Source organism: Limanda limanda, chromosome 1, assembly GCF_963576545.1.
Source record: "Limanda limanda chromosome 1, fLimLim1.1, whole genome shotgun sequence".
NCBI lineage: Eukaryota > Metazoa > Chordata > Actinopteri > Pleuronectiformes > Pleuronectidae > Limanda > Limanda limanda.
The window spans coordinates 8,739,944-8,766,705 of record NC_083636.1 but is presented as its reverse complement, the minus strand read 5'-3'; the positions used below and the strand labels follow the sequence as shown (position 1 = coordinate 8,766,705).

Sequence of the window (26,762 nt, the reverse complement as noted above, 5' to 3'; positions counted from 1 at the left end):
TGATTTCTTCTCTGTCACATCCGTACAGTCATGAGGCACAACAAACAACTTATTGTTCACAACATCATCATCAGAAGTAAACACAAATATGAAAGTTATTTCAATCCCCTGGAATGGACACAATTCTTTTTTTTCTCCACTTAAATAAGGTTTTCCTCTTGTAAATTCCTCACATTTCTATAGTCATCCATCATTTCAGTCCTGTTTGTTTTCAATTAAATCTTCAATTAAACCTGTTTTGTTGTTATTTCCTGTGAGTAAGTGATGATTATATGTTTCCTCGACATAAACTGAAAACAACTTTTCTCAGGACGTGTCATTCTGATTTGGACAGGAAACTTTATTAGAACAATAAGCACAGAGTACTGTACATTTTGTTCGTGTCCTCTGTTTTTAATGAAGATGTTTTCTCTGCACCCTGGTCTCCTTTCCTACTCCTTACAGCTTCTCCTTCACACCTTTCTTTGACCCTGTGATGTATTCCATTGAGGTCAAGGAATAGTGGTTAGGAAAGGAGGTTATTTGGACTGTCTCTATTTATTAAATTAGTTTTTTACCTTTGTTTTAAGAACAAGTTAGACATTAGTTGACTTGTTTTTAATGGATGTTTTCTTGCTTTCTTCCAGTCTATGGAGCCACTGGCCCAGTCCTGTCCTCAGATCAGTCCCCTTGTCTCTCATCATGTGCTCAGAGATTTGGGTTGTTGTGTTTTACATTGGGCTGGAAGTCCTGTTTTGGTTGCTTGACAGTTTGGATGTTTCCTCATGGGAAGTGCAGAGCTCCACTGTGTTCAGTATTTTCCTCTTCTGTTCTTGACTGAGATCTGCAACTCGTTTAGTTACTTTTGATTAGAACTGTTGTTCAGAGGAATATAACTGGAGCCTTTGTGTGTTTTAAGGAGGCTGCAACAGAGATGTAGCCTCTTTAAGCTAAATGGTTTGTCAGAGACAGTTTAGCCACTAACTGGAGTCAGAGACATTTCCAACAGAAGAGGTAAAAAAGACAGAACAATTTTCTTCGGGAGTCCAGATCTGCATCTCCAAATAAATTCTAGTGATATGCCACTGGATGTGTAAATAGGGAACATACTATTCATATTAAGGTAAATATATATATATATATTAATACAGTGTGAAGGAATATACACTGCTCAAAACATTTGAAGGGAACAGTTAATGGTCCCAGTACAGAACCATGTCAGTTAGGAACTTCAGGAATCAATGTGTCCATTTAGGAAGGAAAGTGATTGAGAATCAATGTCACCTGCTTTGGTGCAAATGAAAGTGACATCAGGTGCAGTGCAGGCCAAAGCAGGACACCCCCCACAAGGAGAAAGAGTTCACATGTGGTGGACACACACAGCTGCTCTCTCTCTCTCTCTCTCTATCCTCCCTGACTGACTCCTCTCCAGTTCTGTGCTCTGCTCGTGTCCCAAGTCACTACTGGTATCATCCCATTTCAATTTCACAAGCAATACTGTGTTTTTTTTTCAAATTTAAACATTTCCTTTTAGAGTTCTTTGTGTTTATATTGTATTTTTCATTGACTACTCTTACTGAGTGTGCATTTCACTAAGTGTAACAGTAAATGTCCTCATAGTGGGACTGAAAAAGAACTTTATCTATACACACACACACACACACAGAGGAAAGACCAACAGACACGTTTATACCTGTAGGCATTTATTAAATATCAAAACATGTTAAATTACAAATTACAGTTGACCTCACTGTTCAACACATTCTGTGTGTTTGTTTTTTCTTTTTCTAAAAAGTCACGAGACCGGACAGCTCAGCTCAGTCGCTGAGTAAAATACTGACAGACCCGAACGTGCTGAGCAATCGGGTCGAAGGTTCCAGTCGCCGCCTCAGTGCATCGTGGTCTAAAAGCCGAGTGTGAAACCCTGAGAGAAGTCACGGCACATTCACAGATCAACAGTCAGTCAGTGCTGTTACCACCAAGGTACAATTCAACATTACAATCGCATGTGCCGAGTACCGGAGGACTCAAGAGTCCAATCACAAACACAGGAGGAGCATCAGTTCTGACAAAGTGGTCTTTCTTTTGTGTAAATGATCAAATATAAACTGTATTTAATAACTTGTCCCCTACATGACCTCGTGTCCTGCTGACAGATCACATGGCACGTCCACAGTTTAGTCCAACACATGAACTTGAACATGAACTTTAACATGGGGTCCACTGTGTGTTTCTTAATATCAAAGTGTGTAATGTAGTTTAAAGCCAAACTACGCAAACATGACATGTTCAAAACAAAAAACAACGTAGGTGGTATTAATGCAACTCTCTGGAGATACAATGCCTCACGACTAAAATCATTAGTGACTTTCAGTGCAAACAGTAGAATGATTAGAAGCGACATTTGTGTTTTTAAACAAAACAACTTTTTATATTCTTCTCGTTCGGGCAATAAAATGTCTTTGAAGTGTTTCATAAAACTGGCAGTGGCTGTCACAGACTTCGTTTTAAAAATGAGAATCGGCCTGAAGAACGTCAGTGATATGATCCCTCAGTGGCAGGGGAACAACACCAGCACCTCACTGGCGTCCGTGTGGCGGTCTGAGCCTCCGCTGGTCAACAACACATCACAGCGATGTTATTGTACTTGGAACCTGGCTTCACCCAGAGACGACCATGGCGTGGAGGGTTCACAGGAGCAGAGGCGTGTGCTCTCCCGCCGGCTCCATGCGCTTGGTGAGCTGCCGCGCTCGGGCCAGCAGGCGGTTGGGCAGCGGGGCGAAGTGGTGGCTCGGGTCCAGGACGTTGGTCCTGCGGCGCTCCCGCTCCTGCAGCCACATGAGGTACGGGCTGGGCGGGAAGAACGGCCGCTCGCGCTCACGGTAGAGCTGCAGGACGATGCCGCTGACGCCGAGCACCACCCACACGGTGATCATGATGTAGTCTGGTCGATCGGAGAACAACATTGTTAGAGCATTAACGTTTGTATTACAAAGTTTAAAACCCTTCGTCTGGTTTCGGTCGTGAACTCACCGATGGTTTGGAACGGCACGTCGGTGAACATGGCGCTGAAGTTGTTGTTTTGCAGGCGCTTGAGGATGTTCAGCGTGATGTAGGAGAGGCTGGTGTACATGTAGGCGTTGACGGCCAGAATCACAGCGTAAGCCCCGACGACGCCACAGGTGACTATGTTACCCTGAGACGATTTGATATATGAGACAATAGATTAGTTTTAGTGAGTTTTCTATTCACATCTGCAATTCTACTTTTCACAATAATTCACAAATGGAAACTGAGGACAAAGAAGGGAGCACTGCTACTAAATAATTAAGCAAATTTTAGCTTTTTAAAAGAATAATTCCAACATTTTGAGATATTTGCTAGTTCGCTTTCTTATGGCTTCCTGAGCACCTGGAATCTGATCCCTTAGAAATGTGAAAATGATCAGCTTTTACGTGCTGTGACTATTTGTTGTCTCATGCTGGAGTTTTCTTAATTTATGCAATGTGATTTGCCATGTGATGAATAAAATCCAATAAATTATGTGAAAACAGAAATAGGCAAATTGCCAACTGCCAGAGCTCCGCCCCCTCTGATTTTCAGCTGGGTCACTGGAACGAACAAAAGTATGTGCTGCCTTAAAAGACATCAGTAAAAGCTTCAAATCTGACCAAATCTGACAAAACAGACTGGGAGTCAGTGTATAGATTAGGATTAAGTCACAAAGGATGCTGCAATAAATCAGATGTGATGAAGGCGTGTTAATTAGTCCCTGTGTCTTTACAAGTTAAGAAAGATTGCAGTTTTTAAATATTTCTTTATAGTTTTCAAAACCTAAATTGCCATAAAACCAGTCGACCACGCAGCAACTTTCAAAATGATTTAATTTGTTGGGGATCACAATGTCTTTCTTCTTATGGCCACTAGATGGCGCCGAACTGATATCATGAAATCCTTCAAATGCTGTGGTGAGTGGTTTTAAATGATGATGATTTACCTCTCTGGGCCATCGCACAAAGAAGAGTGGAACGATGACCAGGAAGCAGCAGAATGTCACCCAGAAGACCACATCCGAGTTCCTGAACACATCAATGTCACCTGGAGAATCGAACACACAGGATGTACAATTATTACATTTTTCACACAGCTCGGTCCTGTGGATCTGTTTGAGGGGAGCACACAGCACTTTGTTCCTACCCAGAGGAGTGAAGAGGACAGTGGAGGCGATGAGGAAGCCGAGCATCAGGCCGACCACGACCACGCAGATCATGACAGAGCCAAAACGCCACCAGCTCATCACCAGGAGGACCCCGCCCACCACGCCGATCACCGCTGACAGGGCCAGGCGGACTGTGGAGGGACGGAAGCAGACAATACTCAAGAAGAGGGTTCTTTATTTTGGGATGAAATTTACTAGTGCAGTGCAGCAACTGTGTGTTGTTTGATTCAACTGTAGGGGGCATCAAAGTCCCATTATGACTTTAATCTAGTGAAGAGACAGAAGTTGGAAAAACTCACGGTCATAGGTCAAGTCTGTCGTCCTGGTGATCAACACGAAGAAGAAAAAGGCGGAGAAGCTGAACCCCATACAAAACAACTCTGCATGAGAAAGAGGAAGAGGAGAAAAGAGGAAGCAGAGGAATGTTAAGATATGACAGGATTAAGATTTTCTGCTGCAGGGGCTGGATGAGACCACATGGTCCGGAATAAAAGAGTGAGACACGCTGCATCATGGCCCCTCGATCTGGCAGCCTCACAGTCACGGGTTTGGAACAAATACATTTCATCATCTCATGCGGGAGAGATCACATGAGAGGCAGCCTACTGCTCCAGCCCGACAAGCCCAGTTTCTGAGAATAACATTCATTCTTAAATGCATTAAACAAAGAAAACACGTATGGGATTAAATGAAAGGGATCCACAAGCTGTTTGTTAAACTGAATCTGAATCACATCAGAGCGTTGCTTCTGTTTGATGCATGAGGAAGTTAGGACACAAGCAGCATCTCTGACCCCACTGATGCAATCTGTTGGTCCTGAAGCGAACTGTGACTCAACCTAATTTGGTTTAGGGGAAATTTAACTGTTTCCCATTCTTTGACTTTGAAGAAAAACTCATAATAGAATGTGTGGACCTTAAATAATGATCAAATACATTAAATCAAAGACTTTCTCCTGCTGCCAGATTCTGTTAACATAATAGAATCAAAACACTTAAGCTGCTTCCAGACATGAACTGTATGGTCGACATTTTCCTGATCTGAATGTGAGAACAGAAAAGTCTGGGTCAGTCACTCCAGACATTTTATGGAACTTTGTCTGAGCTCATGAATACGGCAGGAAAATGTCCGGAAATTAATCTGACAGATGTGAAACTGGAAGGATACAAATATCTCGGGATGAAAGGAAAGAATGAAGATGAAGATGCCAATTTGGAAAGGAAATGAGACCTGAGAGCTTTTGACGATAAGGGCTGACGCCGGTGTCAATGTGTTTCAAACTAAAACCTGATTTGTGACGTGCGTCTGACCCGGAAAATCTTCTGCAGCCTCCAGACCCAATTTCTCTGCACATTAATATTTGGAAACGGCTTTAGAAAAAAACAACCACAGACAAGCTAATAATAAAACAAACATAATCATATCAGGATAATAATAATCACATGAAGATCATCAGATTTCTCACCACATTTGAAGAAGCGATGCCCAAAGAAGCAGACAAACAGGCCCGCCAGGCCCGTGATGGTGAAAAACACTTTAGTGGATATTTTTCCTGAAAATAAATGTAAATCAATAACTGTATTAAAACCTAAATCCAAAACTACTGTCAGCTTACATCTGGAACATGCTTCATGCCATTAATGACAGAATTTGTGAATTAAACCGACGATTAAAACACACAGTTTTATATGCTTAAATATTTTGATGCTAAATGAATATGACACATACAAGATTAAGTGATGAAATAATGAAACAGCACATTTCATTCTATGGGAATCCCACAGGAACTTACCCAGAGTTTCACAGCCGTCCAGGGTGGAGGCGAAGCTGCAGGCGTAGGTGTGGACGGGCACGTAGGAGGCCGAGGTGTTGAGCTGAGGGTCTCTGACGACCACCGAGTAGATGACGCCCTGGCCGGGGATGGAGTTGAACACTGCCATGCTCACATCTGTCGATAACAGCGTCAGGACCTGCGGGGAGACGGCGCGGTGAAGCATCAGCGCTCGGCTCTTCTCTGCGGTTTCTTTTTAATCATTCTGTTTTTACGGTGCTTACCCGCTTGCCGTTCTCCATCATGCCCTGAGTGTCAGCCATTGCCTGAATGCCACTGAACAGGCTGCTCTCTAACAGGTCATTCTCAGGCAGGAAGTACTGGTAGATGTCGTACTGCAGCCGCCAGCGCGTGGCGGGCTCTGTCGATTCGTCGCAGGGTGGAGGAGTGTCACCTCTGACAGAGAGCGGACACAGGCAGGACAAAAACAAATCAATTTTAATGTCAGGCCCTTTTTCTCGTGTGAGTTGCGGAGTGTGAGAGGATCCACTGTCCCGCTGGTGTGGACGTAACCCGGGGAACAGGGAGGCTTTTTAAACAATGGAGTTCACCGCAGGCCAGAGACTGACCAGCTTTCGTAAACAAGAGTCTCTGTTAAACCTAATGAGATAAGTGTGTTTGAATGTCATCTAATGGAAGAGAGAGAGAGCGAGAGAGAGAGAGAGAGAGCGACAAAGAGACCCTGAGAACCAGCAGAGGAGAGGAAGAGCGAGAGAGGGGACGAGTGGGAGGACACCGAAACCGAACCTTAACATCATTTGGTCCGTATGTGATGTCATTCTCTGTAATGTGGTGGTTTGTTGCTGCATGTGTGAATCCTGCACTTGACAGTCAGGGTGCAAAAACATACACCACACACACACACACACACACACACACACACACACACCTATGTACTGTACATATCTAGAGGCAGAGAAGTGGAAACTTGCTCTGAGTTTGTGTGGACGTCACAAACTCTGATGTGTCATTCTGTGTATTAGTCACCGTGTCTCCTCTCCTGGGTGTTTTTATAATGATACATAGTTTGGGGACCAGACATGTTAGCCGGGGCGGATTCTCCTGTTGAAAGATCACAAAGTGTATGAGCCCCTGAAACAACTCAGTCGTGTAGTATGAAGTCACAAACAACTACAAGACTCAATGTTGTACAGTTGGGACAGTTATATGACGGGGCAATGTTTGTATTTAGTGCGACCAACTCAGAAGTAATGAGTGTAAAATGTCCGTCAGCTCAGAGAGCAGAATTAGCTGCAGTGATTTGGTCACAGCCACAGATTTTAAGAGGGCGGTGGATTTTATGACACTGAAACTACAGGAACTAACTGTGTACAGCTCAGACTGCTGCCCAGCGTTTCACGAGGGCTCGATAAATATATTGCTATGGCTTAAAAACTGGAGGACTCATCACCTGATAATAAAACATTAATGCAGTGAGCCATCTCAGACAAGTCGACTTTCACACTCAGCGGCAATCGAAGACAGTTATCAAAGACTCTAGTATTTCTCCAAACAGCTTTTGGGAATGAGCTGAAAACCAAATCGGCCACATTGCACGCATGGAATTTTTGGAATTTCTAAAAAAAAGGCCACAAAAATAAGTGTCCAGCTGATTGGGCAGCTGATAACCCACCCAGCATCCACACAGACATAACCTCTAAGGACACTGCGCTGAGGAGCTGAGAGGGACAATTCAAATAAAACTAGACGAGTCTGTACAGCTTCACACTGGCAGGTAATGATAAACAGGAAATGACTGAACAAGTGATGGAGTCCTCTGGTTACTCGGCCCGAGGACATAGGAGTTCTTGCAAAACAAAACTAGGGTATCTGGCCACAATAAAGGAGGCGGAGGCGGCGAGCATGTGTGACAGAGCGCTCTCGCCTCAAATGAACAGCATGGCAGTTTAACACCAGGTCCTGTCTGTGTGTGTGCAGAGGTTTTGTTGCCCCCAGCTGAACAGGCTGCACAGGAAGTGGAGCGTTACCTCTCATATCCTAGGTTTGCTGGTGCAAAGCGGATGGTGGTCTCGTAGAGGTTGTAGTGAACGTAGACGTTCGGGTCGATGTCCAGGTTGAACTCGATGTTACAAGCTCCAGGGACTGGGTCTAAAGCAGGGGGGGTGGACATGTTGATCAGTTAAGACTTCATGAGGCATGTAAGGACAAGACAAAAAACAAAAACAAAACACTGAAGGCTGAGTAGCGTCCTGATTGTTAAAGACATGTGAGCAGCCATGCAAAACAATTTAGGGCTTGTGCTTATAGAGATGTCCAATCCAGATAACCTGGAAAATGCAGGTCAGGCGTTTGTGAGTCTATGTACTGAAAACTATCTGATATCAGATCTTTAAAGTATATTAGTTTCACCAAGATTAAACTGCAATTTTCTTTTACAGGCTATAACTTAATCTGCGATGCTCCAACCAGCTGTTGGACTGTAATGCCATTGGCAAGTACTGTTTTTTAGAGGAGTGATTTCCGGTAGTTAAATGTTTACATTTATAAAATCACCAACATTCCAAGACGAACCCGATTAAGACCATAATGGGAATAAGACGCTGCCATGTAAACATCATTTTCTGATTACATTAACCTGAATAAGGTCATACTGGGACTTGAATATTTAGTGTGTCGAATTTAGAGACACCTAGTGGTGAAGTTGCATGTTGCAGCTTAATACCTCTAACCTCACCCAGTTGTCCTAAAATCTCAAAGGGTGTTAAGTTTGTTCGTTAGTCAAATGGAAGACGCTCAGTGCTCTGTAACATGTAAACAGGAATATGAATGGAATATTCTATTAACAATTCATGTAAACGTCATTATAAAAAAAAAAAAATATGAATAAGGTCTGATTATTAGTGTCCCGGCTTCCTTTAGGTGGAAATAATCCGTCAAGAGACACTTCAGTGTTTTGTGTTGCAGAAACAGCTTTCCTAAACAGCATGCAACTTCCCTGTTTTGCAATTAGAGCGGTTGACTGGCCTCACATCAACATCCAGAGATGTGTTTTAAAACCTACCGGCACCGAAGAAGGGGAGGATGACCCCAGTGCCCGCCACAGTGTCACTGTCGAGAGTGGACAGGAACAGGGAGAGGGACGCCACGCCTGGCTGGAGAGTCGACAGGAGCCCAGAGTCCACAGCAGTCACAGAGAGACCCAGGCCCGGCAACTGAAGACCACACACACACAAAACACAAATCAGTTTGTCAGCAGATACACAAATGATATACAAAACATGGCAACATGCTCATAATGACACCGCTCATGTGCTGATGTTCGGCAGGTTTAACGTTTATCGTGTTTATAGAACAGCTGATGGGAATGCTGGTATTACTGCAGGTCTTTAACTAAACAACTAGGCAGAGTCACGTTTTCACCAGATCCAGTGCTTAAGAGAAAAGTAAAGAATCTCTTCAGATACACACAATATTTTCTCCAACATCACAGCACACTCGGCTCTTTGTTCCATGGATTACTGGGTCACTGACCCGCAGAGCACGTCACCTGCTGAGGATTATGATGCATTGCAGTCGACCCCCTGAAGACAGAGATATTTATGAGCAGCTTACATGAAGGAAAAAGCCGGTAAAACTGAACCGAAGGGTCAACAGCATGCTTGTGTTTTTGTAATGTGACCTGAGTCTGTCATTAGAAACTACTTTTAATAAGCAACCTTCATTCTCCTAATAACAAATCCTATTAGTTACTGAACAACTCATGCAATTAATTTAATTCATTCGTTTCATTGGCAGCACACCTGACAAGTTCAGATCCAAAGGTTCAGCCAAGGCTCAACTTAAAAGAGTCTGGTAATATATTTTTCTTATTGTCGTCAAATCCCGTAAAAATAACAAAGCCAACAATGAACTGTCCAAACGAAAAAAAAAAATAATCAGTTTTTGCAAACCCTGATATATCAGCTCTACTTTTTAAACAAACTAATAATTCAGCAACATTATTGCACCAGCCTTCATGCCACTGTGTGACTTGTTCTTTAAGAACCAGTGAGCTAGGGGCTGATAGCTGCACACAAAGTGGGGAGGTTGTATATGTTTGAGATGAACCAAAACTTTCTTTTCATCGAAATTTGATGATATGACGATGGAGAAATAGAGTTCTCTTCGCATGAAAGAGTTCGAAGTCAAACTTCATTCATGCCTAGTATTTAACCAAACCTGTTCTTGCTCGTGTTTGTGACAGAACAATGAGTCAATCACTGAAGTGTGTCAATCACTCCACCACATCCTGAACTGCTAAACTCCCAGTCCACATGAACTAGTAAGCTAACTTCAATAGGATGTGTGTTACCAGATGAAAATACTGTCACAAAATAAAGCCTGACAGATGCTATATCACCACTAGGTCAACAGAGCCTAATGAGGACAGAGTGGGTTGACATTACAGAGGAAGATTTGTTTTAATCTTGTCTACCTGCTCCCTTGCTACAATAGAGCGTCTGTTTTGATATCAATATTTTATTGTGTATTTTGGTTTCCAAGTTATTACTTCCCTAATCTGGCACAGTCCTGTGTGCAAATGTTGTGGTCTGTCGCACTCACGTTAAATCACCACATGTTCCTTATATTTCAATGTGAGATTATAATGAGCATTTTATATTTATAGTTAGTCACCTTTATTTGCTTTCTATTTTCTTTGTATTCCTGTAGAGTATCTTGGAGCATAAAAACAACATACTTATAAAATGTATTATCATTATTATCTAATGGAGGAAATGTTGGAGGTAGATAACAAGGGTTTAAACACTAAAATACCCATAGAATAAGTTTAGATTCATTACAAAATACGTCATACAACATGTTTTCGAACATCTTTAATAGACGTGAACACCAAGCAGCAGCTGCCACATTTGTACAGGACTTTAGAATCCATCGTGTGCGCTGCCTTTTCGATATGACAGGGTTTATATACACGTCGACATTCCACTTAGATCAGGTAACAGCAGACGGCAGGAAATCCTTCTCAGGGGACATTTCTAGTCGCCCTATACCCTATACCTATATGACTCTCAGCCCTAACCCTAACTCTGTTGCATTGCACTAGTCTTATTCCGTGAGCAGAGACGCTCCACTCGCAGTGGTCTCCACTGAATTCATCGAATATGCCACGAGCTACAGCAACTTCACCCCCTCACTAATCACACACATGTAATGGTGGTTCACACTTTGGATCACACATTAGTCACTGACAGGAAACAGGTACAGCAGCGGTTCCACAGCACTAGTCGTAGCTTTCTGATTTACATTCTTCACACACTGTTGTTTATCTGGTAGAGTAAAACCCTATGGTGCACACAAATAAAAGAGTTGTATTGAAACAACACCGTCTGGTTGGTGGGAAAAAGCAGAAGAGGAAATGTAAAGTCAGCGCTGGCAGCTGTAACCACGATGGCTGATAAAATAAATTACAAACGTATGAAAAGGACTTGTGGTTCACCGCTTTGAGAGAGTGATGAAAAATAAAGAGGAAATAAGTCAAAGGAAATAAAGAAGATAAATGAAACTGCAGTGCTTTGTGTGCATGTTTACAAAAAAACACTTCCTTTTCACTTTGGATTTCCTTTTTGGATTTGGATGTGTTTTGGTGATAGTGATCCGCTCCAGGTCTGAAACTGTGATTCTTTTGCATCAACAGGCAGGGACATTTTCTACCACAGAGAAAAGTCTTCAATCAAATGAATTTGTTTTCTTTTCTCCTCTTTGCTGCTTTTTCCATCACAAGGGATAAATAAACTGAATTAGGCGATTTGCCATTCTGGGCTGCGCCGACCCAAGCGGAGGCCAGAGGTTTTTCCCCCTCAGGGTCGCAGCCCATGACCAGTAGACTGTAGATCAGCTGACTGCCACCGCTCCCAGTGGGTCAGACGACCTTCCTCACAAAGCCTCATTCATTAAACAGAAGAAAGTCCATGTCTACACATAATGAAGCGTACTTCAAATTTCATAGTTTCTTTTCCAATTTAACTGAAAAACTATACATCATGACATTTCACGGTCCATAAAGCCGACTTTACTGCCTCTACCCCACATGTTCAGAAGCTTTTCATTGTGAAATGTCGTACTGGGGGCAGTCGATGCCGAGCATGTGTGCGCTTCGAGAGCTTTGGCAGCAGATACGCAGACAGAAGGAAACGGAGCCAGCTCGGCTGATGATATCATCAGACTCATCGCAGTTCAACAGAACTTCATCTGTAAACCTTTCAGTTCTATGTATATATCAGCCCTGCCAGACCAACAAACATTTACCTAATCCGAGGAGAAACATGTCCAAAACTAGTATCTAAGTATCGAAGTATCTAACTTCATTCGTGACATATTTATTTGATTTCTGCAAATATATAACCAGACTAAATGGGAAATTTGTCATGGATTATACCAAATATATTCATGGAGGAAAGTAGGAAGTAGGAAATGTGCATTGATAAAACATGTACTGAAATATCCTTTAAACCTTGTTATGTCTTTGTTTTAATACAGCTATAGTGTTCATGTTAGGGAGGGTTTGGATTTTATAGTGAGCTTAAAGCAACAGTTTAATGATCAGTTTAATGCTGTGGCAGTAATACTTTCTCACCCTGGTGTAGGAGAGGGTGACGTTCCGGTGCTGCGTGTGAAACTGCAGAGTGATGAACGCGACCTCGGGGGGGATCCGGGAAACCACGGCCTGCACCGTCTCATTCTGGGAGACGCTCACGTTCTGGAACGTTCCCGGTAGGAAAATCACACGGTCTGTGGCAGAAAGAGGGGAAAAGTTCTCAATTAGTTCAGTAGCTTGATTGCAACATGTGGCATTTCAACCACTCATCTACACCATCATCCTGTACCCTCCGCCCAACATACTCTGTGCAATGCTTGTTAATTAAACACAATAATTACACGCAAATCTGTCCATGTGTATTTGTAACCAAACACAATAAATACACTATTTCCTACTAAACACACGCAACAAAATGTTGTTGTAAAATGGGTCGGTGCTAGAAAACCTTTCGGATAAGTCGGTTCATCAGGTCATCAGTAGTTTGTTGTCTTTAATATCTCGATACAAACTGACCAACCTTTAACCAACATGTCAACTTTTCATTAAAGATGCTTCAAGCTGTTATCTAATGATCTTTGCTCTGGCCAATAACGTTGAAGCCTGACCTTCTAGCTAAACTTTGTTTTTCCTCTTGTGTTCTTTTCTATTTCAAATCAAACCGTGAGGATTAATTAACTACAGATGTATTAACTCTTGCAGGACCACTAACTGTTAATCAGTGGAATGTGTGCATAAGCAGTGACATTTGATCAGTTGTGTAACACCATGACCGCTCCAAGTAAACTACAGTTTTTCTGTCTGGAAAGCTTGACTAATAAATAAACACGGGATATTTTCCCACACTAATATGCAGCATATTTATCATTTGGCCCCTCAACCCTACCAGGGGCCTATTTCTACAGCTCCAGTCGACACTGTGAGACTGAACTTTCACCGCTGTTTATCTTCAGCTGATCGCTCTGATTTATTTCACTGGTTGTTGTCTTTAGTAGCCAATGCCATGTGTACAGCACATACCTTGCACAACATGACCTCCGAGCCTTTTAAAAATACCTGCGGCAATTTGATCACATTTGCAACTGTAACCTGAAACAAACTAACTTTGATCATGTGCATGTTCTTATTGTTTTTGAGACGTGCATTTGTCTCTTGTACAAAGAGCGTCAAGTAATAGAGCTAAAGCACTGGAGCACATGCAGGAGATTTGTTGCTGGTTACACGTGCTGCCTGATCCATTCACTTCCATTCCTGTTTGCTGGACAGACTCGATTTGTCTCACACCCTAATGAGTGCAGAATATCCATGTATTGCATACCTGTGTCACTTTTGAGGTAATTATAGATAAACACTGGCAGAATATTGATTCGATATCAACCACTCAGTGATAATGAGGTGGGAGCTCCTCTGTGACCATGACAACAGAAAAAGCAGCTAAATCTCACTCAGTGAACGGTTGTGCCGGTGTCTTTAAGAGCTTCTAAACACTAAAATAATTTATCTAGTTTCAGTTTCAGAGTGTAGTGTTATCATGATGTTCTCTGTGCTATTTCAGAGGCTTCCCACTTCTGACAAGAACAACATGTGGAGTGAAAACATTGAATACTTGTAAGGAAATCACAATAATAAACAACTTCCACAACATCATAGATCAGTTGTTACTTATGGTGAGGTATTTATCACCTCAGCTGACTGGGGCTGGTTCTCAGTTATCTTTATTACCTTCATCAATCTGAATCTCAGATATCTGAACTCTGTTTACCTTCTGGTTATCTGGATCTCAGATATCAGGATCAGTCTGCTCTGAAACAGGTTTCCTTACTGCACACTCTCTGTTTACCTTCACGTGATTCACAACTCCTGGTGGATTTTTGACTCTCGCCACATAAACCACAATATTTAATGAATACCACCTTTGTTATCATACTGTTGTCAGCTGTTAAATGCATGTGGAGTGCGTTAAGCTCTCTCGGCCACCGTAGGCAATATATGATTTTTGACATACATAAAGCTACATGTTAATAAATGTGTATATAGTTATAGAAACATACCGACATATATATTCCACACAGACTCAGCTAGCTAGCTTAGAGTAGAATATAAGATTTCGCTAGCTACACAACAATAATGCTAATGACACTTCAGTGACAGACGGAATACATTATCTAGGAATGTCCAAAGGAACCACAACCCTTCCTTTCGTCACACAGTTACCAAGTGTTAAGATAAAACAGAAAAGCGAACGCGTATGAAATCGTTAGCTTCACTAACTCACTTTCCACTTGAGCTCGAACTTCACGCATCGAGGACAGAAGAAGAAGAAGCAGCCGCATCAGAGGAGACCGAACCCAGACAGTCATGGTCCTGCGCTTCGTGTCTTCGACTCCTCGACCGTGTCCCTCAGTCAGATCGCTGCGGACCCCGCTGTCTCCGGGGTTTGGGTACAAGTCCCCGCAGAGAGATGAGAGACATGCCGGGCCGGACAGACAGGTCCCGCGGCCACAGGAGCCAGGAGGAGCAGCGCCTGGCCGACTGGAGCTCTGACTGCTGCTGGACCCGCGAGAATCCCGCCCTCTGTCCCGCGATAACTCCTCCTCCTCCTCCTCCTCCTCCTAACCCTCCTCCTCCTAACCCCCCTCCTCCTAACCTCCTCCTCCTCCTCCTCCTCCTCCCCCTCCTCCTCCTCCTCCTCCTAACCCTCCAAAATATGTTTCAATATATCAAACATGACAATTCACTCATTCTCTACTCCCCACCATGCCGATGGAGGGGTGGGTGAAGAGTCCAGGAACCATCTTTCAGCGGAAAATGGCGTTGCAGCAAAATCCAATACAATTGGAGTAACTTGTGAATCCTTCTTCGGACGTAAACAAAATAACATAACCTTCCTCCATACTGCTCCTGAGGTGTCCTCCAAGTGTATGTCCCCCCAACTTTCAAATTCTACTCGAAAAGGCAACACGTGACACTTGACATCTATTGCACTTCTGTCCGTCCTGGGAGAGGGATCCCTCACATGTGGCTCTCTCTGAGGTTTCTACGTATTTATACCCTGTTAAAAGGGTTTTTAGTATTTTTTCCTTACTCTTGCTGAGGGTTAAGGACAGACGATATCACACCATGTTAAAGCCCTATGAGACAAATTGTGATTTGTGAATATGGGCTATACAAATAAAAGTGGATTGATTGATTGATGACTTGTGAAAGTGAACTCCTAAGGTGGATATCTGAGGACTCAGGCCGGCCACACACCGGACGCGTAAGCGTCGCGTTAGCGTCGCGTAGGCGCACCGTCATGCCTTAAATAACAGCTGGCTCCCATCCACTCCCACGTTAATCCCTTGTGCCGGCCACACCGGACGCTGAAGTGCAGCGCTGCACCAAAAGTGCCTCGCGTCGTGCAGCGATCGTTTCGGCGTCGAGTCTATTTTTTGCGCTTGACGCGAGCGTAGCGCTCCGGGAAACACAGTGAAAAATGATTTTAAACGATATTGGGGACATATTTTATATTATATAAATGATAAAATATGCATCCCATAGTTTGTATTCCCCTTCTGTTGTCCTGGAGTTTTAATTTTACCAATTTTACCAATCACATTATTAAATGTCCCCCTCTGCCCCTCCATACAGACACACAAGCAGTCATAAAGATAGAAAGAGAGAGGGTGTGTGTGTGTGTGTGTGTGTGTGTGTGTGTGTCTACGTAGTCTCCACATAGGCTTGAGTGGAGAATACGTAATTTACCCTCGACACCCGACATTGAACTGAGCAAACAGCGGAGAAGTTCTTGAAGATGGATGACATTAAATTAATAATTGAAGTGGAGAAGTAGTACAGTGAGCTGTACGATCCTCGGCCGTGTTGTTTAAAGACAACATTAAAAAGGACAAATGCTGGGACACCGTTTCAGTTAATAACAAATATCAGCTGTATGTGTGATCACGGGGAGGAATCGCAGGATGACCGCCGCGGAGTTCAGCGTGTCCGGTGTGCAGCCTGGCCCCAGCGTGCTAGGGATCTACGCGACGCTTACGCGACGCTTACGCGTCCGGTGTGACAGCCTAGCGTTTACGCGACGCTCACGCGACGCTAACGCGTCCGGTGTGTGGCCGGCCTCTGAAAACATAGTGTGAATGACGTGATTTCTAGTCGAATTTGAACGTCGGCACTTACAGATAGTTGGATGACACCACACAAGCAGTTTAGAGACATTTAATGTTTTTTTCTGAGATTTTTTTTACGTTTCAAGTACTGGTCACCATTAACTTCAATTGTATTTGATTTTTACGTTTACCACAAAAACTCCAGATGTCTTTTGTGGATTGAAACGCTTCACCCACCCCTCTATCACCATAGATAGTGATTGATTTTAATTTTTCTGTGAACTATCCCTTAAATTCATTTCCTAACAGCCCATTGCTTTGTTAAAATCTTTGTTTCTAGCATGAATAGCGGGTGGACGGCCACTTACAGCCAACACACTGTGGCCAACTTTGTGGTTCTTGGAGGAAGTGGCAGACATCAGCTCTCAGACCATAACTAATCACAACATCAAAGTCACGAGTTATTTCAAAGCAGTAAAAACACAGTTTGACTTTATTTGTTCCATTTCAAGAAATGTTTTTGAGCTATTAAAATAAATACCATAATAGGCAACAGAAGAAGAAGAAGAAAAATATTCGGCTCGAGTTTGAAGAAGAAGAATGTTGGTTTCCAACCGCCAATAAACTGAACAAAGAAGAAGAAGTTGCGGAAGGGGTAGTTTGATTTTACACCATAATACGTGTCAGACGCTGTATCTATTCCTGCTATTAAGCTGCTGTTGATAGTGTGGAACAATAACACAAGTAGTGAAAGTGAGAAGTGGAGTACTTGCACAGGGAGCCCAAACAGAAGACCTGTGTCACACAAAGTTCATAACAGCAGAGACAATTTCATGTTTTAAAGGTTTATTTGAACTTAAGCCCTTCTTTTACTCATTCACACTTTCAAACCTCACAGGCACCACAGGTCCATGCATGCTGATGAGCAAACATAACATAACACGAGTACCAACGATTAAAAAAAGAAAGAAAAGAAAGATGTGCGCACACTGCCAGTGTCTCAATCACCAGACGGGGATGCAACTCCGTAGCACTATGCCGTAAATACAGCCGCACAACGAGGAGGAGGATTGTTAAGAGTCTTTAGGGTAAAAGGTGAAGTGGTTTGTGGCAACGGACTGTACATACTATACACAATAGTGGCAGCAGTTGGAGGGGGCCGGGGTCGGGCTCTAACTTTTCCGTAGGCTGACGTCGGCACTGGTCAGCAGCGGCGACAGCGACGTGCTCTCGGATGCGTCTTCTCTCTTCAGAAGGAGGAAGGCCTCGCGACTGATCCCCAGCAGCTCTCGAAGTCCATTGTTCTCCAGCTGAAACGCACAAACACAGGGAAAGTACAGCCATGAGTTCAGATGGAACAGGACAACCACAACAGCAAACATCTCGTACATCTATTGTTGCATATTGGTGGTTGAAAGTAAGTTGCATTGACGACTATACCACAAACTTTGCACTTCCGTACGGCCCTAATATACTCATCAAACGAAGTGACGGAAATTGTTATTGATATTGACTCAATGTCACTGCTGTCATTACATTGGACATTTTTTTTTTGAACTCTCCAGTGGCACTGGGTCCTTTAGTTTCTGTAACTTTTTTACAGCATCATCATCTACTAACAGCAGTTGATAAGATCTAATGGCTTCAGTTAACCTTTGATCAAATGACCATGTGCACAGAGGAGTGTGTGGCTAGTAGCGTCAACTCTCAAAGAATGATCTCTCAGCTCTACGGAGCATTTTGGCATCTCGCAGATCACTTTTGAGACTTTTGGACTTTTTACTTTCCTGTTCTGATTCACTCAGACCGATCTCATCAGCGTTGTTTCCAGTTTTCCGTTAAAAGTCTCTGTTACCCATTGTACACTGTGCCCATCCACCACATACCAAACAAACAAAGCTAGAAAGAAATTGGTCTGTTTTGATGTTGTGCTTACAAATTATGGGTGTAAGAAAGCCACAGTGTCACAAAACATAGGTCACACCTTTCAAGGAGGAACATGCATATTGACTTTGATCCTTCATGTGCATCTGAAAATTGATTTGTATTAACCCGTGCAACAGGTTTGGCAGGATTGGCTTTTACCTCGAGCTGTTTAATCCTCTCCTCATCTTCACATATCTGCCCTTCATCGACCTCTATCGCCTTCCTCATCACAGAGGCCATCTCGTTGATCTTGTCTATGTGTGCTTGCATTTCCTACAACAACAAAAAAAGGTCAAAGTAAATTAATCAACAAAAGGCCAGGGGTGCATCTTGTCAGTTCACAATCCACTGAGAAAATTGAGAAGAGGTTAACAGAGATTTACAATATTACTGTTCACTTACAGCCATCGCTAGCTGTTACTAACCGTGGTGTGCTGCTCCTTCAGCTGGGTCACGATGGCCGGGTCGTCCCTCTTGCTGGCCATGACGAGCCTGAACATCTGCTCCCTATATTTGGTCATGATGAGCTCTAACGCAGACTGGTGTTCCTCCAACGATGACCGCAGCTCTGCAGGAAGAGAGAGGAGAAAAAAACACTAGAAAAAAAGATTCCTACAAGAAAATCTGTCCACTTTTTGTGATTAACAACCACACCTCTGGCTTTTGCATACAGGATGTAAAAACGTAAAACAGGCATCGATCATTTTTATATCTTACTGCAATTCCCAAAATATTGAATCCCACTGTGTGTCTTTGTATTTTTGTCCTGTATCCTCTGTGTTCTTCATGAACACAAAACTCCACACACCAACCTTTATTTTCCTGCTGTAGCTCCCTGATCTGACGGTTCTCCTGCTGGATTCCAAGGACCAGACTGGAACGAGGCCGATGTCGTGCCACCTGGTTCAATGAGTCAATCTCCTCCTGGTACTGCCAAAAAGAAAGAAACAAAACAACCCCAATTAAACAACTGAAAGGCAGACGTCTAAATTGCTAAATATAAAGATTATAACAGGAAAATAGTGACACCCTACCTGTTTCATGGCGTCCACTCGCTTGTTGAGGGATGTTGTTTGTTCGATTAACATCTCAGCGGCGTTGTCATGGTTACGAAGCCTTTCCACTAAGGATTTGGCATCTGCCAAGACCTTCTCCAAGGTACAGTTCATGCCTGAGGAAAAAGCAATTAATCATTAGAAGGAACTATGACAGTTCACCAAGAGCAGCGTTGTTGCTTCGAGTTTGAAAAGGAAGAGTGGGCTCCTCACGTTGTACCTGGATAATGTTGCCATTGTTGATCAGAGATATGTCAGTGTACTAAATACCAAAGTAGCCTAAACACCAATCAATTAAATGCATTATAAATGATCAATGATTAATATTGAAGATTAATTTATGCCTCATCAATCTATCCCTTAAATCACTTTCTGACTTCATGTAAAGACACAAATCGAAACTGAAGTAAGGTAAGTCAGTGAAATGAATTAAACTAACATTGATTGATCTGAAAAAGACCAAAACTAAGTTAATATCAATAATTTAGCAGGGAACTGACCAACAACTCAACGCACGCTATCTAGCTGGTTTGCTAACCTCGTCCCACCTTGGATGACAGCTGCTGTGTCAGCTAATTCACTCGAGCTTACATCACTCAGTTGTAAGTGATATATTTAGTAGGTTTGTCTCCACTGTGTTAAATACAGATACACTCTCGTTATTCTATTTCAAGTCGCGTTGAAAGCTACACAACCCTGAGTCTTTGCTAACTTATTAGCTGATAACAAACCAGGCTAAAGCTGTAATAACAATTCAATTTAGGCTCATCTTCTAAACATGCTGGTACAACTGTCATTTATTATACTTAGACCGATTGGAAATGAATTCAGGAATAACCTGCTGTACCTGGAGAGCTCAAAGTGCAAGACATTGGAATTTAGCTTAGCCGCTGCTTCCTGTTGATGTTTGGTAGCTAACATTAGCTACAGGCTGTTACCGGTCCCCATCAAGGTTGGCGATGCAGCTCGGTTATCTCTTGTAGCACACGGAGATTTGAACGGAGCGGTTCGGCTGGACGCTGCTCTTGTCGGGTGTAAACAGCCCGGAGCTGCTACAAGGAGCCGCAGCTAATCTCAACGAAAATAGTCAACTAAAGCCTCCAAGTCGCGTCGAGTCCTGCGAGATCTTACACTGCCGTGACACTCTCGCGATATGTGGTCAAATCACAGGAAACATGGCGGACAGGCTAACGCAGCTTCAAGACGCTGTCAACTCGGTAAGACCAATTTTAGGGATTTTTAAAGTGAAACCGCAGCGAAATAGGCGACGATGCGATTATAAGTGAACTTTACTTGTCAAATAATGTGATGGCCGTGAATAATGTGAAGTAGTACGCGCAGTATTTCGGGTAGTTAACCCGTTACCATTGCTACATCACCGGGTAGCTAACGACCAGGGGGCCGCAGCATGAAACAAGTTCACTCTCAGATCGTAGTTTTCAGTGTGACGCAGAATGACACAGACGTAAAGACGTGTCTCCGTGTGAAGCTCCCTTCAGTGACGGTGTGTTGTTGTGTGTGTGCAGCTGGCGGATCAGTTCTGTAACGCCATCGGGGTCCTGCAGCAATGTGCTCCTCCTGCCTCCTTCAACAACATCCAGACGGCCATCAACAAGGACCAGCCCGCCAACCCCACCGAAGGTGATCTATCTAACCGTCCTGGGATGCAAATCTTCCTTATTCCATATTGTCATTACTCTCTCATTCAAATGAGAAATCAGCAAGTTTGTACTGTCACAAAATATACTTTCCCTACCACACTCAGTCTGTGATATTATGAATTTGCAGGAACAATATTTAGAAATATCGTTCAAAAAGTACAGGTGCAAGGACATTGTGGCTATTGGTTAAGAAAGGAAGTTACAGATTTCTGACCCAGTTCAGACCTGGTATAAACATCCGTCCTGAGTGATCCATTCCTCCGACAGCACTAAGTTCAAATGACTCCAGAAATCCGATCACTGCAGCCACATTTATAGGTTGTTTGACGATGTGGCCCCATTCTTTACACTGTGTTAACGTCAATACATTTCCTGGGCGGCTGTGGCTGAGGGGTAGAGCGGTCGTCCTCCAACCTGAAGGTCGGGAGTTCGATCCCCAGTCTTCCCCATCTGCATGCCGAAGTGTCCTTGGGCAAGATGCTGAACCCCGATTCGGCCCTCATAGAACAACAAAGTGCTGCTAATAGATGCACTGTATGAATGTGTGTGTGAATGGGAGAATGTAAAACTGTACTGTAAAGAGCTTTGATTGGTCATCATCAGAGTAGAAAAGCGCTATATTAATACAAAACCATTTACCATTTACCATATGACGGACCGTCTACTCAGCTGACGTCATCTGACCTGCTACTATTTGTCAATTAATCAGTGACCATACATTTATTGGCTTGTGGCCACCACAAAATGTTTGGGACCTCTCTCTCTCTTGAGAGATGCACAGAATACAAGACACATATTTAATTATCATTGTTTATCTTGTTTATCTGTATTTGTGTTTTGCAAATTGAGACAGGAGTAACCACAATGTAGCTCTGCGCCCCTCAATTATGTTCAACCTTGCACCTTGTATTGTATTCATTATTTATTTTTCATCTGTCCAGAATATGCCCAGCTGTTTGCAGCCCTGATAGCCAGAACAGCCAAAGATGTGGACGTACTAATCGACTCTCTCCCCAGTGAGGAGTCCACAGCAGCTCTGCAGGTCAGCACATACACAAGCATCTTTCATTGTCATTATCATCCTCAATTTTCTCAATGCCAGTCTTAACTCGGTAGGATCTACTAACCTGTTCATCCTACACCCACCTTCTCTGCATGTTGACATCTTCAATGTTTGAACTTGGTCATTATGGAACATTTACCTCAGGGAGACTTTGGTTTAAATGTGCAAACGCCATTACTTAAACAGAGGGAATGCACAAAAGTTCCGCTGGTATTTCTAGTTTTCGGCCTGTAGAGGGAGCCAGGTGAACGCTCAGACAGCTGCTTCCTGCACTGACAGCTCTGGCTCTGACAGGCAGAGTGATGCCTACTCATGGGTTTTAAATAAACAACCACGTTATTGTTGTCTCTTTCCAGGCTCCTCTTCTGGTCAATTATTTGTAGAATCCTAGAGGCTGCTAACACACACAAGGATTCAAGTTTTCAGTCAGTCAGTTTATGTTTTTCTGTATATTTATGTTATTGTCATGTATCTTATTTAAACTCTTACAGAATGATTGTCTTCACTACAGTTAAGGGTTTGAAAAATACAGATTTTTTTACAGGGTTATGTTTGCTCTGAGAAAATAAGAGGGTTTTGGGTCAAACTAAAATCATCCCTCTTCCTAACCCTTAAGAAGCTTTCCTCAAGACGCACTGTGAATTTCTTGTCAGATGTACTGAGTCAGCCGTGCAGTAACACTAAATGAATAACTTACAGAACCACAAATGTTCAATTAATTGAATTATTTTGGTTTCGTCCATATTAACAAATAACTGTGTAATAGGGCTTTACAAGGTGTAACGACTTCAGCCCTTAACAGTGAGAAAAAAACTACTAAAAAACATTTCAACAGGAAAAACAAGAGTCATAAGTATTTACGTGAAAATGTCTGGGCATCCTTCTACTTTTAAAAGTCTCAGAACCTAATGCAATCATTATAATTTAATTTGTTTATTGGGACTTAAAAGACAGTTCGGGATCGATCAGTCAGGTCAGGATCCACATTCCCTGACTCTTCAAAGCTTCTAGTAACGCTCAACAACCACAAACTCTCCTCTAAACAAGGGAACTGCACATTTGCTGAGCAGGAAGGTAAAGCACAACCTGAGGGATGCAGTTATTGTCACATCATCATCATCATCATCAGAAAAGGTCAAAGGGGTGCAGCCTTGGTTTATTTGTTTCAAGGTTGAAGCTCCGTCCTTATTTGCACACCAACTTTCTAGAAAACGAAACAAAATAGCATCAGTCATAGTACACACAATAAAACCTCATAAACCTTCTGTATAAACGCAAATTGTACTCGACAGATTACCATAAAACCTGCTGGAAGGATATGTTATGGGTCAGGAAAGAACCAATATATATTCTTTGCAGATCCAGTAGTTGTATTTCCACTTTCTTTAACATTGCGAGATGAGGCATGTTTTGACGTTGTCACCAATTTCCCAAGAGCAAAATTCATTGACCACATTGAAAGAAATCATTTTTTGAGAACTGATATTTATGAGTATGTACTATTTGTTACTACTTGAAAGGGACTGTTGGGCCTGGTAGAGGAGTGTTGTTCTAGTTTTGAATGCTTCTCCCTTGCTGTGACCTCCCATCAGGCGGCCAGTCTGCGGCAGCTGGAGGAGGAGAACCACGATGCAGCAGCTCGTCTGGAGGACGTGGTTTTCCGTGGCGATTTGCTGCTGGAGAAGATCCAGAGCGCTCTGGCTGACATAGCCCAGTCTCAGCTCCGCACCCGCAATGGAGCCCCAAGCCAGCCTTCACCATCCGAATCCTGACCCACCACACATGGATTACACCTTTTGGACAATTTCACTCATGTTTTGAATCTTTATATTTACACTCAGAGGCCAAACTGTAAAGATGAAAGCTTCAAACACAGGCTGGGTGTGTCTAAGCGCCCATCAGAGTGGTGTGGACGATATTCTCTCACAGGTCTGGATATTTACAGAATATATTGATCTCCAAATGATATTTTCTTCTGCCCTTAGTGTTAATTGGCTGAGAAAGATTTACAGATACAGACGTCTTGGCCTGAAAACCAACAGGAGAGGGCTGAAAGAAGACATCTTCACATACCCATGTGGAAAACTGCTTTCTCGTGTTGAGAAGAGAGTTTAAAAGGATTTTTATGTTTTATGTACAGTATATGTTGAGTTGCATCTCGATGAACCTTTGTAGATATTTATGAATAAAATCATAATTCTCATTTTGCTGCTCAATATGATATCACTTGTTTTCTGTAGCTGTCAGTTTTTTCCTTATTCTTTTTTTAATAAAGCTTCAACAAACTGTGGATTTCACTATTTGAAACAATTATAGGTCAACTAATGTCTCATTTTTCAGTATGAATTATGTACAGTGCAACTTTGTTTGAATTTCCTTTTCCCCCACCTACGTCAACAATCCAACCTTCAGAACTGATTTTCATCCTCATTCAGTTTCAGTGGGAAACTGTTCACTTGATAATCTAAACAACTGAAAGCTAACACGTAGATACAACACGAGAATTACAGTGTAACGCCTACAGCGTCAACACTTTCTGGTCTTTAAACATTTTGTGATATTTCCAAGGGTTGCATAAGCAAGATAAAAATAGTGCCGGGGGGGTAAAATAGGGAAGAGATCTGCTGATGTTTAAAAGTATACATGATGGGGAAACTTTGGCATTTTAGGTTCTTGTATGAGAAATCTGAAATTTGTGTAAAAACATTGGCACCTAAATCACATAATCTACAGAAATGTTTGTGTTCTAAATTATATCAAAAGTTCTTTAAACATTTTTATGAAGTTTCTTAAGAGAAATTCTTATTTTATGTGAATACTTTCTAAAGCCAAAGCAGCCTGAGAAGACCCCAGATGATTTATAGAAGAGGAAAAATCACTGACTAACTGAATGTTATTTTATAGGTTTTCACAAGCGAGATAAAAAAATGGAGTGCTGAAAGAAATAGGGAAGAGATCTGCTGATGATTTAAAAATATACCATTGGCATTTTAAGTTTCCGTTTGAGAATTCAGACAACTGCAGGAGGTAGAAACACTGGCATCTAAAAGTGTCATCAACATAAATGTATTTAAATTACTTAATAAGCTCGTATGCATTCTCTAAAGACACATATTATATTTGTATATTTTCTAAAGCCCAAGCCACCGGGAGATTCATAGAAGAGGAAAAAAACAGATAATTTTGTAATTTTGTCGTGATCCCACACATTGACAGTCATGAGGAGCTCTGAAGTCTTGACTTTTATTTAAAATGTGTCTCGGTGTTCTGATGGGCTTCAGACTGAACTTTGCAAACCATGGGCTGTTGGCCAGAGCGTTTATAGAACCAATGTCTAAATATAGTCGCTGTGTCGCAGCTCAGTGGGACCCATTGATGTGAGAAATATAGAAACAGCCTTGTCTGCTATAGACACCACACCCAGAAGTGTTAGCAGACTACAACCCACCTTCTGTGCATGTTGACATCATGTCCTCAACAGTAAAAGCACTCAACCTGTCCAAATATGGAGACCGTCGACAGGAGAGACTTCACCCAACAGATTGTTGATTGTTGGTGTTCCAGCTTTGTAGTCTACATTATTAAGTAGTAATAAGAGTAATGTATTCGCTCCATCCTGCTCCTCTCAGTCTACAAGTAAATGCCAGATAAGGTTGATGCAGTTCTAAGAAGCTTTGCTGGGATGATTGGAGGAAAAAGGTCAATATTATTGTTTTTTTTATTGTGAAAATGTGATCTGACGTCTCCACATTTTATTTATTTTGGGCCCAAACTAGTCATCCTTACGCCACAGGTTTCAGATCTTGCCTTCAAAGCATGAAGAATACTGCTGTGGCCTGTCTGGGTCCTTATCATGCTTTTATTGTTATATTATCGCATTGTACACTGGTTTTAATACTGTATTATATTGCCACTGTAAGCTCAAGTAGTCCAATAAAAATCTCCATGCTCTAAAGATACAGTACAATAGGTCTGTCATATTTACACATCAAAGACACTCTAATATAAACATAATTTAGTTCTATACACATCAATAACAACCTGAAGTTTGTTTTTTCAATCCGACCTTTGATTGACCTCAGACACCCTCTTGTAGTTATTATAGTATTATTCTATGGTTATGTTTATTTAATACAATTCAAACAAAAATATCAGAATAGCATATCAAGTGTTTTCGATAAGAATAATCACAACAATGACGCAATAATCTTTCTAATTCCCGTAGCTGTTTTATTCTCTCATAGCTGTGTGGGATTATCAGGCTGCTGTCCAAATCAAAGCAACTCCCACGGGGTGATTTATAATATTGTGACTGGCTGATACACCTGTCAATCTCATGTCTATCCCTTCAATGATTGGCCAGCAGGCA

The 26,762-nt window shown here is 42.3% G+C and overlaps 3 protein-coding genes across 3 annotated transcripts; 1 reads left to right on the top strand and 2 right to left on the bottom strand.

The window, feature by feature from the left end:
- Nucleotides 1-1,665: 1,665 nt before the first annotated feature.
- tm7sf3 (transmembrane 7 superfamily member 3) lies at nucleotides 1,666-15,129 on the bottom strand. Its single transcript, XM_061070718.1, has 12 exons — nucleotides 14,861-15,129; nucleotides 12,625-12,779; nucleotides 9,052-9,202; nucleotides 8,018-8,138; nucleotides 6,254-6,425; nucleotides 5,991-6,168; nucleotides 5,664-5,750; nucleotides 4,498-4,578; nucleotides 4,177-4,329; nucleotides 3,977-4,077; nucleotides 3,013-3,175; nucleotides 1,666-2,923 (listed from the first exon to the last, which is right to left on the bottom strand). Exons 1-12 carry the CDS (start codon nucleotides 14,943-14,945, stop codon nucleotides 2,670-2,672), a joined length of 1,701 nt encoding a protein of 566 aa, XP_060926701.1. The 5' UTR covers nucleotides 14,946-15,129; the 3' UTR covers nucleotides 1,666-2,669.
- A 2,388-nt stretch (nucleotides 15,130-17,517) lies between these two features.
- fgfr1op2 (FGFR1 oncogene partner 2) lies at nucleotides 17,518-20,790 on the bottom strand. Its single transcript, XM_061077110.1, has 6 exons — nucleotides 20,517-20,790; nucleotides 19,649-19,785; nucleotides 19,427-19,544; nucleotides 19,040-19,182; nucleotides 18,774-18,887; nucleotides 17,518-17,998 (listed from the first exon to the last, which is right to left on the bottom strand). The coding sequence occupies exons 1-6, from the start codon at nucleotides 20,539-20,541 to the stop codon at nucleotides 17,861-17,863; spliced, it is 675 nt and encodes a 224-aa protein (XP_060933093.1). The 5' UTR covers nucleotides 20,542-20,790; the 3' UTR covers nucleotides 17,518-17,860.
- Nucleotides 20,791-20,808: 18 nt separating this feature from the next.
- Nucleotides 20,809-24,679, top strand: med21 (mediator complex subunit 21). The gene is made up of 4 exons (XM_061077119.1): nucleotides 20,809-20,886; nucleotides 21,196-21,310; nucleotides 22,272-22,372; nucleotides 23,986-24,679. The coding sequence occupies exons 1-4, from the start codon at nucleotides 20,845-20,847 to the stop codon at nucleotides 24,163-24,165; spliced, it is 438 nt and encodes a 145-aa protein (XP_060933102.1). The 5' UTR covers nucleotides 20,809-20,844; the 3' UTR covers nucleotides 24,166-24,679.
- The last annotated feature ends 2,083 nt before the right edge of the window (nucleotides 24,680-26,762 follow it).

Coding starts and splice junctions, on each gene's coding strand:
- tm7sf3 (XM_061070718.1), bottom strand. CDS start 14,945: ATGACTGTCTGGGTTCGGTCTCCTCTGATGCGGCTGCTTCTTCTTCTT. Junction 6,426..8,017: donor GCAAACCTAGGATATGAGAG/GTAACGCTCCAC, acceptor GCTCTCTGTCAG/AGGTGACACTCCTCCACCCT. Junction 3,176..3,976: donor TTGTGCGATGGCCCAGAGAG/GTAAATCATCAT, acceptor AAATCGTCTCAG/GGTAACATAGTCACCTGTGG.
- fgfr1op2 (XM_061077110.1), bottom strand. CDS start 20,541: ATGTCTTGCACTTTGAGCTCTCCAG. Junction 19,786..20,516: donor TTGCACTTTGAGCTCTCCAG/GTACAGCAGGTT, acceptor CTTTTTCCTCAG/GCATGAACTGTACCTTGGAG. Junction 17,999..18,773: donor AGAGGATTAAACAGCTCGAG/GTAAAAGCCAAT, acceptor TGTGCGTTTCAG/CTGGAGAACAATGGACTTCG.
- med21 (XM_061077119.1), top strand. CDS start 20,845: ATGGCGGACAGGCTAACGCAGCTTCAAGACGCTGTCAACTCG. Junction 21,311..22,271: donor GCCCGCCAACCCCACCGAAG/GTGATCTATCTA, acceptor TCATCTGTCCAG/AATATGCCCAGCTGTTTGCA. Junction 22,373..23,985: donor AGTCCACAGCAGCTCTGCAG/GTCAGCACATAC, acceptor ACCTCCCATCAG/GCGGCCAGTCTGCGGCAGCT.